Raw genomic sequence first — 12,321 nt, 5'->3', positions numbered from 1 at the left:
AAATATTGTATCATGTGCACAGTAGTGCTATAAAAGAGTTTGGCTTGCTCAGTACAATGTAATCAACAAATGCTAAGTTGTTTTGAACCTGAATTTTTTCTGATTTGTTACTTCAGCTGTACAGTTGCAAATCTAGGTTGTCAGTCTTGCACTTCCTCCATTTAAAACAGTGAAAATACAACTGATAAGGTAAATGTAATTGCTACTTTGCAGAGCGACTAAGGGCAGATGATGGGCAGCCTATGGTACTGAAGTTAAAAGACTGGCCTCCAGGAGAGGACTTTAGGGATATGATGCCTACAAGGTAAGTTCCTTTTGTTGGGTAAATGAGGACAAAGGTTGCTAATTTTGGCATTGTATTGTTGATGGAGTTTTTTGTATGCTTCGGTGTCTAATAGGATATTTGCCTATTTCAGGTTTGAAGATCTAATGGAGAATCTTCCTCTTCCAGAATATACTAAAAGAGATGGAAGACTGAATCTGGCATCTAGGTTGCCAAGTTACTTTGTGCGGCCTGATCTAGGCCCCAAAATGTACAATGCCTATGGTACGTAAGTTGAAAGTTGTGTTTTGATGCCTATTAGTAGTTCTAAAAGTGAAAATATTTGGAGTGAGAGATGACTGTGTGTGAATAAATAAGCAGCAAAATTGGAAAGACACATTTGTTTAGAATTATTTTAAGGTTAAAAATTAATTTCATTCAAGAAAGAAAAGATGTTTATTAAAAACTTGTAGCTTTTGGATTGAAGAATGAAGGTCTTGTGTGCCAGTTATTTTCCATATTACATTGCAGGATCTCTTCTGGTATCAAAAGAGCTATTTCATCTGCCAAATTTCCATTGTGATTTAGGTCTTTTGACAAAGATATCATTAAGTAAATGATGTAATCTGCATCAATTTATATAATTAGCATAATTGACACAGGTAAAATAATTGTTACATATAGACTTCTTCATTCTTCTAGAGATCTAAGGTAAACTCAGCAATTTTCTCCAGCATCACATTTCAGTGGTATCAATTTTTCTTCATTTAGCCTTTCACAGCCATATGTTGCAACAAGGAAAACCATAGCCTTCACAATATGTATACTTAGTAGTCGGTGTGTCATCTCTGCTGTTGAATATTTTGGCTACATCTGTCATAGTCTTTCTCCTAGACATCTCTGTTTTGTGGCTATAGTCACCATCCCTAGGAACTTTTAAGCCCAGGAACATAAAACCTATTACTACTTCAGCTTCTCTCTTGTTTGCATTGAATTGGCACTACCTGTTGACATAAACTTAGTTGTTTTAATAATGAGAGTCCAACTGGCTTCTTCTCTCTCTCGTTTTACCTTCAATAAGAAATTTCTTACATATTTCTCTCCTCCAGCCATTCATCCTGGCACAGGTAGTCCTTGCTTAATGACCATTCGTTTAGCGATGGTTTGGATTTATGACAGCACTAAAATCCCAACTTGTGGTCCTCGCACTTACGACTGTCACAGCGTCTCTACAGTCACATGATCGTGATTCGGGCACTTGGCAACTGGTTCGCATTTACGGCCATCACAGCATCCCATGGTCACGTGATCACCATTTTCGACCTTCCCCACCAGCTTCTAGTGAGCAAAATCAATGGGGAACTGCGTGATTCACTTAATGATCATGTGGTTCACTTAACAACCACCACAAAAATGGTTGTAAAACCGGGTTGGATTCGTTTAACGACCACATTGCTTAGCAACCAAAATTGCAGTCTCAATTGTGGTCATTAAGCAAGGACTACCTGTACCATCAACATATCCAAGGTTAATATTTCTCCCAGCAATTTTAATTCCAGTTTCTATCTCTTCTTCTCCAAGTTAAATATAAGGTGCATTCCTTTCCCAATTTTGAACTATTTAGTTGCTCCATTTTCCATTTTAACTTTTGCTTCCTCTCACCATAGAAATTTTCATTAGGCAAATGAGGTGGGCCCAGTACATCTTTGTTTTAAGGTCTATAAACGGTTACGATCTACATAGTCAAAAGCCTTTGTATCATCAATAAAGCAAAAATGACATATTTTTGGAACTTCCTTGCCTTTTCTATTATCCATTGGATATTAGTAATGTTAGTAATACCCCTGGCTCTTCTGAATCCAGTTTGTACATCAGTCCTTGTTTCATGTATTGTTGAAATCTAGATTGCAGAGTATTGAGCATTATCTTCCAAGAATATGAAATAAGTGTGATTATTCAGCAGCCTGACCTTTCTTTAGGATTGCTCTTTTTGATATTTGGAATATGAGTCCTTTGACCACTGCTGTGTTTTCCATACCTGCTTAGAAACTGTAGGTACCACTTCAGCTGAATCATCTGGTAAGATCTTAAACAGTTCGGCTGGTATTTCATCAACTCCTGCAACTCTATTGTTAGCAATATTTTCTAGGACTCATCTAATTTTACCTTCCAGAACATCTGGCTCTGGTTCAGTGATCATACCTTCATACATGTCATTTTTGGGGATCTGTTTTGTGCATTTCTACCATATATTTATGCAATCTCTTCTTTATATATTCTTTCTATAGTAGATCTTTGTCTTTTGGGTCTTTTTTGATGACCATCTTTGCATAAGAAGATCCCTTGGTTTCTGTAATTTTCTTAACTTAATCTCTCAGTCCTTTCCATTTGACTGTTAACCTCAATTTCTTTGCCTTGCTTATTTGGATATAATTTATCTCAATTTGTTGTTATTTGGAATTGTTTAGTAGGGCAAATTTTCCTCTGTCTCTATTAACTTTTGTGCTCTGACGTTTTTCATTTATGTTTAGCCTGGCAGATAATTAGTTTGCCTTCTTTTGCTTTTGTGGATATTGTTTGTTTCATCTTTAATGATGTCACAAATTTCAGTCCAGAATTCTCCAGGCACTCTATTTATCAAAGTTAATCCATTAAATGTATTCTTTACCTTTGCCACATCATCATGTGAATAATTGCTGAGTTCTTACCTTGTTAATCTGATGGCTTTATTTGTTTATCTTACTTTAAGTTTAATTTTGCAAATAGTTGTGATTTGCCCTGCAGTCAGCAGCAAATCTTGTTTTTGCTGACTAAATAGAGCTTCACCAATCTTTGCTTGCTGTGTATATAATCAGTTTGTTTTTTGTGTTGCCATCTGGTAATGTCCATTTATAGTCAGGTTGCTGGAAGAAGGGAGGGAGATTTGGCAGCAGTCTACTAGTCTTTCCTGCTTCGTTTCTTATACTAAGGTCATTTTTTTCCATCATTCCAAGAGCTATTTTACTTCCAGTTTTTGTATTCTAGTCTTCTATAATTAACATGAGATTTTTTTTTGGTGGTGGTGGTGTTGACAAGTTGAGTTGGCCAAATAATTGTTCACTTTCCTCTGCATCTGTGGTTGGAGTGTAGATTTGGATCAGTTTAATATTAATTGGCTTGCTTTGAACTCTGCCTTTTTTGGATTGTATTCAAGCAGTGACATTCTTTGGTTAATAATGATAGCTATTTTATTTCTTCTGTGACTTTCTTGTCCACAGTAGAAGATTTGATGCTCTCTAATGTGAAGTGATCCGTTCCAGACCCATTTCATTTTGCACATTTCCAGAATATCAATGTTCAGTCTTGGTATTGCAGCTCTGACTACATCAAGGTTCATGGTTCTGACATTCCACAGTGCAGTGATACACATATATTTTCAGTTTCCTTTTTTTTTTTTGGCCTCTGGGCACATCAGCAGCTAGATGCCATTTCAGGTAGTCTTATCCCTTTCCTGTCAGGGGTGACTTTTCTAGGAATGTACATTCCCCACAGTTTAACTCATAGCATTGTTTGGAATGCACAAACCCTTTCAGCACTACAAGGTAATGATCTATGAAGGGACTGGGAGTTGTAATCCCATAAAATGGAATTTAGTTAAGTAAGGCTGCTGTACACCCATAAGAATACTAATACCAGTAGGATGAATATTGTTTGTCTCTTTTCTTTATTGCATTTTTCATAGGACTAATAACTGCAGAAGACCGAAGAGTTGGTACAACCAATTTACATTTAGATGTATCAGATGCAGTTAATGTTATGGTGTATGTTGGAATCCCTATTGGGGAAGGTGCCCATGATGATGGTAAGCTTTTTTCCAGGGTGATTTTTTTTTTCAGGGAATAACTTGAATTTCTTCGAACTGAATTAAAGGTCACTTAAATTAGGCTCCCCTTTTCATTTCTGTTTGTTTTTATTTTTGTTTGTTCCTATGTTGCCCTTTCTGCTTATAATACTTGTGAACAAAAATCATCAGAGGGGCAATGAGAGGAACAAATGAATATCTAGTCACAAATGAATTTACTTCTGTGTAGGTGTATCAACTTGCCTTGAAACAAAGCCCCCTTGATACCTGCCCAGACATCATGAGGAACATTATGAAAAGTAGAATATGTCTTTGCAAGACTAACTGAACAAGGCAAAGCATGAATAGAATGTCCTAGTCATATATTATCACATGAGCAAGAATGGCTTTTTGTGGTTGTTTTCTGGACAGATAGCCAGGCATGCTCTTTGACCTTATGAAAAAGTCTATTCTCTTAAGACAGTTAAGTTGTACATGAAGTAACTGATGTTCTTTTATCAAGAAGAAATGCATACGGTTACTGCTTTTTCTTGGCACCCGCTTACAGTATGATGATTTATACCAAAATTGCTTATTTCTTGCACATTGCAGTAAAGAGCTATACATTGTATTGTATTGAATTGGATTTCAGAGGTGTTGAAAACCATAGATGAAGGAGATGCTGATGATGTTACGAAACAGCGAATCCATGAAGCAAAGGAGAAGCCAGGGGCACTGTGGCACATTTATGCTGCTAAGGATGCTGAAAAGATCAGGGAGCTACTTCGGAAGGTAGGGAATTTCACATGGAGAATTTACTACAGTTTTTGCTTTTCCCAATAATATATTTTAAACTTCTGAGATCTACCTATCTTTAAAATTTAGGCAAATATTGCTATCAATAAATAAAACTATTATGGTCATCTGGGCATACGTTCAGCAATTTTAGCTGTGAAAATTGGATTTCCCCCCCCCCCTCTAATAGCTGCCATTGCCATAGAACTGTTTAAACAAAGGTAATATTCCAGTAATGAAATAACTTGCAGATAGGAGGTGTTTCTTTCTTTAGAAGATGTAGAATAATTGAACCCTAATATATTTGCACTAGGTTGGTGAAGAACAGGGGCAAGAAAATCCTCCTGATCATGATCCAATCCATGACCAAAGCTGGTATCTGGACCAGATCCTACGTAAGCGTCTTTACGAGGAATATGGAGTGCAAGGCTGGGCAATCGTGCAGTTCCTGGGAGATGCTGTATTTATTCCTGCAGGGGCTCCACATCAGGTGAGTGGAATTTTGGACAACCCTGCAGAATAGTAGGTTTTTAAAAAGTTATTCCTGTAGCATTCCAAAAAGAAAAAACGAAAGACACTTGCTGCAAACTTGTTTTTCAAAATAGCACACAATTGGATAGGCAGACTATGTACCAAAGGACTGAAAAATATGTAGGGAGCTTAGCGAGATTTCAGAAGCTGAAAATAAATGCTGAGAGAACTCATTCAACATGCATACCAATTTGTATCTATGTTGAGTAATGAATTATTTTTTGGGCCAAACAGATATGTAAGGATATGCTAATGACTGTAATATATATTGCTACGTATGTTTGCCTATGCACTTAACATGCTATACATTTGTTTTTGAGAACAACCCTAACAGAACTCCAGTTCTCATGGGATTGGGTTTCAGTAAGTTTTATAGTTCTATAGCACGTGCATATCCTTTTCCAATTATTTTACCCCAGTTCTTGGAAAGAAAAAAAATGAAATTCCTTGCAAGGATTTGCAAAACTCACTGATTTTGGAACCATGAGTCTTCCGGACCATGCGGAACTTCCACCTGGAGTGTTCAGCATAATCCAGAAAGGAAATGTAATGTTTCAGAATAGTCCGGAGTTCCATTCCTTAATTGGTGAATTTTGCACATTCTTGTTTCTTTTACTTGGAAAGTAAACCATAATGAGCATTATAATTTTTTAAACTTAACATGCTATCTTGAGAGCTTTAGATGTAAGACTTGAATTTTTATACATAGAAGGATATTCAGAGTGTAGTTGTAATTTTTTCTTTAACCTCCATTAGAAAGGATTCAAAGACTTATCTCATTTATTGCCCAAATGAGGATCAATCATTGTTTTTCTTTCTGACCAAAGTATTCTCTGATCACAAGCTGTAGGGGCTACAGCTTATTTGCTTAGTGTTTACAGTTGTACTTTTGTCTAACTTTATATTCTAAATTACTTTAAAATAAAAAGAGTAAAATGATCTTCAAAAATCTTTGAACTTTGTCTTCTTTGTCCATGAGAACTTTGAAATTGCATTTATCCACTTACATTTCTGCTACCAGATGCAGTGGTGAATATGTTGGATTCTTCAACTTTATGGGTTACAGACTAACCCAATTGTTTTTCTTGTTTATTCAGGTTCATAATTTGTATAGCTGCATTAAAGTAGCAGAAGATTTTGTATCTCCAGAACATGTGAAACACTGCTTCCGCCTGACTCAAGAATTCAGGCACCTGTCAAATACTCACACAAATCATGAAGATAAGCTGCAGGTATATGTTTGCAAATCTTCTGGTAAAATCTCTGACAAATGTCATATCTGTAAAAAAGGGAATAATAGCATTTGCAAAAAATGAATTGTGGTACTTGAAAATCTTAGAGAAAAAGGAGGTATTTTGTGGTCATATTAACTAAATGTATTCTTAGACATGGTTATACTGGTTTCAGGTTTATTTCAGAATAGTTTATACAGTATGTTGGATCTTCGTAATGGTCTCTCTGATTCAAAAATACAGGTTCTACGCTTACACACAGCAGCTCATTGGAGACTTTTAAAAATATCTAATATATTTTGTCTTTCACATATCCTATATTTATATTAGTTAAAGAGAAGAAACACCTGTCCATCCTTAGTTCCCTTAAGATAAACACAATAGTAAGCTATTTAGTGGTTTGATGTTCGCAAGCTGAATGGAGTTTGTTTGTTTATCAAATTTGTCACCGCCCATCTCCTCTCACTAGAGGGACTCTGGGCGGTTTACAACAAAATACTCAATAAAACAATAAATATATAAAATCCCTTATAAAATTATATATCATTAATAATATAAATAGGAATGAAGTCCAGATGGCTGAGTCTTATTCCGTCTTCATGTGGGAGGGGTACTTCAAGACACTAGCCAACCCCAGGAATGACTCTTCCCTTCCCCCCCCCCCCCCCCCCAGTCCAGGTGGCAGAGCCAGGTCTTCACATTTCTCCAAAAGGCCAGGAGTGAAGGGGCTAATCTCACCTCCGGGGGCAAGACGTTCCAAAGGGCAGGTGCTATTGCAAAGAAGGCCCGCTTCCTAGACCCCGCCATATGGAATTCTCTTACCGCCAGGGTCCTCTGCATGCACCCTCTGCAGGATCGGGTGGGGTGGGTAGATGAAACGGGGAAGAGGTGGTCCCTCAGGTAACCTGGCCCCATGCCATGTAGGGCTTTAAAGATGATTCAACACCTTGAATTGGACCCGGAAGCAAACTGGTACCCAATGCAGCTCGTAAAGCAACGGTGTTATATGCACCCTCCTAGGGGCGCCACAAATAGCCCGCGCGGATGCATTCTGGCCAGCTGAAGCTTCCGGATACTCTTCAAGGTAGCCCCATGTAGAGCGCATTGCAGTAGTCAATCTGGGAGATAACAAGGGCATGAGTGACCATTCGAAGGGCCTCCTGATCCAGGAAGGGGCGTAACTGGTGCACAACATGAAGCTGCGCAAAGGCCCTTCTGGCCACAGCTGCCACCTGCTCTTCGAGCAAGAGCTGTGAGTCCAAGAGGACCCCCAAGTTACGCACCAGGTCTGTCTGGGGCAGCGCAACCCCATCCAGGACCAAAGATGACAAAGTCCCGGATACGGAAAGGCCATTAATCCGCAGCCACTCCATCTTACCAGGGTTCAGCTGAAGCCTGTTGTTCCCCATCTAGGCCCCCACAGCCTCCAGGCACCTGGAGAGGGCAGTCACAGCATCACTTACTTCACCTGGGATGGAGGTATACAATTGAGCATCATCAGCATACTGATGATACCTCATCCCATGGTGACGGATGATCTCACCCAGCGGTTTCATGTAGATATTAAATAGGAGAGGGGAGAGTACCGAACCCTGTGGCACCCCGCAATGGAGGGGTCGAGGGTTGAATCTCTCACTCCCTATCACCACCGATTGGGATCGGCCCTGGAGGAAGGAGGTGAACCAGCGTAAAACTACCCCACCCACCCCCAACTCCCTGAGCCAACCCAAAAGGATACCATGGTTGATGGTATCAAAAGCCGCTGAGAGGTCAAGAAGAGCGAGGATGGATGCACTGCCTCCATCCTGCTCCTGCCAGAGATCATCCATAAGGGCGACCAATGCCGTTTCCATCCCATATCCGGGCCTGAAACCTGACTGAAAGGGGTCTAGATAATCTGTTTCCTCCAGGACCCTCTGGAGTTGCAGTGCCACCACTTTCTCAACCACCTTCTCCAAAAAGGGGAGGTGGGAGACTGGGCGAAAATTGTCCAATACAGTGGGGTCCAGCAATGGCTTCTTGAGGAGGGGCTGTACCAACACCTCCTTAAAGACAAATGGAAACAGTCCCTCTCTCAAGGATGTATTAACCATCGCCTGGACCCATCCACATGTCACCTCCTGAGCTGCTTTCACCATCCAGGAGGGACATAGGTCTAGCTGACAAGTGGTGGCATTTACTGTCCGGAGGATCCTGTCCACTTCCTCAGGTCCAACAGGATCAAACTGTTCCCAGATAACAAGGTAAGTCCGCTCCCTTGGTATCTCCACGGACCATGTCTCACGTTTGGAGTCTAGCACAGAGCGGATCTGAGCGATTTTGTTTTGCAGATGCTCCGAAAACTCCTCTACATGGCCCTGTAGGTGAGTCACTAGGCCCACCTTCCCCAAAAGGGATCACATGATTTTAAACAGGGCCATTGGGCAGCATTCTGCAGACGTGATAAGGGCGGAGAAGTATTGACACTTCGCCACTCTTATCACCACCAGGTAGGCCTTAATAGCAGCTCTAACTAGTGTTCGGTCGGATTCGGTCTTTGTCTTCCTCCAGCGGCGCTCTAGACGTCTCTTAATCCTCTTCAAAACCCTCAGCTCCTCCGTGAACCATGGGGAGCATCGAGTATGATGAGGCAAGAGAGGTCGCACAGGTGCGATCCTGTCCAAGGCCCCAGCCACCTCCCTATTCCAAGCAGCGGCCAGGGCCTCCACTGGACCGTGCAGCAGATGTTCGGGTATAACCCCCAGCTCCCTCTGAAACCCTGTCGGGTCCATCAGTCGCCGGGGGCGGACCAATTGAATAGGTCCAGCCTCCCTGCAGAGGGGGGCAGCACAGGAGAATCTCAGGGCTACCAGGGCGTGATCTGACCATGACAATGGGGACAGCTGTAACTCTCCCCTCAGATCACATTGCCACTGCTCTGACAAGAAAACTAAGTCTGGGGTGAGGCCACTGTCTCAAGTTGGGTCCCGAATAGTCTGAGACAGACGCATGGCTGCCATGGTAGCCATGAACTCCTGAGCCACCTCCGAAGCACGCCCCACGGATGGCAGATTAAAGTCCCCCAGAACCATAAGCCTGGGGAACTGTACCACCAACCCTGAGACGGACTCCAGCAGCTTGGGCAGGAAGGTTGCTACGCAGCAGGGAGGCTGGTACAGTAGCAACACTCCCAACTCTCGGGCACCCAACTTGAAAAACGGGGTCTCACAACTGGTCACTTGTGGAGCAGGGCCCATGAAGGCCCCCAGAGACAGCTGCCACCCGTCCTCCCCTGTCCTGGGGTTTTGGCTGGTGCCATGCCGTAAACCCAGCCGGGCACATTTCTGAAAGGGGCACCCCCCTTCTGGGCCCCAGGTTTCAATAATACACACCAGGTCTGCCCCTCCTCAGTGATCAAATCACATATGAGGGGGGCTTTGTTGTTAATAGACCTGGCGTTAAGTAGCAGTTGCAAAATCTTGTTCAAAAACGCTGGTGGTAAAGATTTAAGTTGTAGTTTTTAAATTTCCTAATAAAGAATGAGTACAGGAATTTTGAACAGTTGCATTTTTAAAATTGCACTGTTGGTGCATTGATTTTTTTGAACATCACAATTTCCATGTATATGTAAGTACCATGTATATGTACTAACTTGTGTAGTATGCCTTTTACAAAGATCTTAGCACATGCAGAATTTTATCAACAAATTGTATATGAACATTAATGAGGAGAACAACTAATCATGTATGTGTAAGCTTTGTACTGGTAGCTCTGGAGAGCCAGTTTGGCCTAGTGGTTAAGGTGCTGGGCTAGAAACCAGGAGTCTGTGAGTTCTAGTCCTACCTTAGGCATGAAAGCCAGCCGAGTGACCTTGGGCCAGTCACTTTCTCTCAGCCAACTCGATGCAATGTAGACTAGCCGCCTCATGGTACGCCCTGGGCAATGTGACTTGTCACAGCTAAATAGTCTACACATCTGGCTGCTGGACCTCACAAGGATTTCCCAGCAAGAAAAAGCAGCATGAACACCGAACTATTCCATATGATTAAAACAAAACAAAACAAAAAACTCATAGCTCTGACACTTTAGCCAATGTTCTTTCCTTATACATGTTCAAACTTTATAGGCAATTAAAATATAAAGAACTCTGATAATTCGTAATGGGGCAGATGGAGACCCTTCTTTATGTTCTTATTTTTCATTACCTTCATTTTCTTCTCTTTGCAGGTGAAAAACATCATCTACCATGCAGTCAAAGATGCTGTTGGCACACTGAAAGCTCATGAATCCAAACTGGCTAGATCTTAGGAACTGGTGATTCCGACCCTCCCCCCACCCCCACCCCCCGAGTTGTTTTGTTTTGTTTTTTGCTCACAGTATAGAAGGGGATGCACGTGGCTGCCTCTGAAGGGCCCAGAAACCTCTCACTAAGAGATGCCGTGGTATTCATTACACTCTCCAGCCACTGCCTACTATGCTGCCTCAGTCTTGAGTATCTAATAGATGGTCACAATAACATACAGAATTCCTGAAGAACGAAGGGTGCTGAGTCCCTTTCTGGTGGCCTTCTGCAAATTGAAATAGTATGGAAACCAGATGGTGTTCCTGCATATGATGAATAGAAAAATGTGTGAATCTTTTTTCATACCTAATTAGTCTTTCCAAGAAGTTAGGAAGAATGATGCAAAGTTGGGCATTTTATTGCCGACCTAAATAGCTAGCTCCGAACGAGTATGCGCACCAGGATCCTGGCTGCAAGAACATGAACACTAGACCGACTGTCTCTGACATGGCTAAGGAAAAAAAAGAAATTGTTCTTCATGCTCCCTTTAAGAGTTCTTTATACACTGTAGAAATACAGAAACACAGAGAGAAACCACTGATTTTCCCAGAGGGCTCCAGGATTTTTAAAAAAATGTGTATTTAGTGAAAAACTAGGTTTGTAGTGAAACAGTATTTCATGAAAGTAGATATTTTTAGAATTTGAAATACCACAACAGTTCCTGGACTACAAGGAAAGGCACATTGTGTTTAGTCTTCCTTTCAATAAAACTTTTCCAGAAATTATTCTTAGAAATAATTCCCAATAGCACAATTGGCCTGAGGAGAGCTAAAAAGAATTTTACTTCCAATACAAAGATATAAAGGGGGGAAAAGAACATTTATGTTTTGGAGATGTTGTACATCTCTCCCTAAACTGGTAAACACCAGGTGTCAGTTTTAGATTGGGACTACTGCTTCCCAGAACTAATTTTCAATATCAGCTTTGTCCAGAAATATTTTCAGTAAAATGTTCCTGCTTGATAGAGTTGTATTCAGAATTGTCACCATTGAACTGATGGATTCCATTGTTTTACTGTTCATTGGGACTGTATCTACCTTCTATCCAGCTGTACTGTAGTGCCACCTGCAGGCCTGTTAATATGTTCACGGTTATTTCATTTTTTAAAAAATAAAAGTCATTTACTGTAGACTTGTCTTAGATCTATATTGTACCTGTGCTGGAAGCTCATGGGGAGATGTAGAAGAAGGGAGAACAAGCACATCCATCCTCCCCCACTGGGCTTTTGAACAGTTTTTTTCCCCTTCTTTCTATACTATTTCCATTCCCCAAATTCCTGAGAGTTGCATTCATATACACTTCTGAGAAAGGCAACTCTGAAGTTTGGTGCATCATTTTCCCTTCATGTCCTGTTAATCAA

General features: G+C 41.0%; 1 protein-coding gene across 2 annotated transcripts in view; it reads left to right on the top strand.

Annotated features, from left to right (window-relative positions):
- Nucleotides 1-12,090, top strand: part of KDM3B (lysine demethylase 3B) — a 52,744-nt gene extending 40,654 nt beyond the window's left edge. For both annotated transcript variants that reach the window (XM_063292037.1, XM_063292035.1), the window contains exons 18-24: nt 214-304; nt 417-547; nt 3,984-4,103; nt 4,735-4,874; nt 5,191-5,367; nt 6,506-6,640; nt 10,847-12,090. In XM_063292037.1, coding sequence (XP_063148107.1) covers nt 214-304; nt 417-547; nt 3,984-4,103; nt 4,735-4,874; nt 5,191-5,367; nt 6,506-6,640; nt 10,847-10,927 — 875 coding nt within the window. In that variant the 3' untranslated portion in view covers nt 10,928-12,090. The remainder of the gene's footprint in view (nt 1-213; nt 305-416; nt 548-3,983; nt 4,104-4,734; nt 4,875-5,190; nt 5,368-6,505; nt 6,641-10,846) is intronic.
- Nucleotides 12,091-12,321: the final 231 nt, after the last annotated feature.

This window comes from Candoia aspera, chromosome 2, assembly GCF_035149785.1.
Source record: "Candoia aspera isolate rCanAsp1 chromosome 2, rCanAsp1.hap2, whole genome shotgun sequence".
NCBI classification, from domain to species: Eukaryota; Metazoa; Chordata; class Lepidosauria; order Squamata; family Boidae; genus Candoia; species Candoia aspera.
Note: the sequence above shows the minus strand (reverse complement) of the source record. Positions and strands in the feature narration are given on the sequence as shown.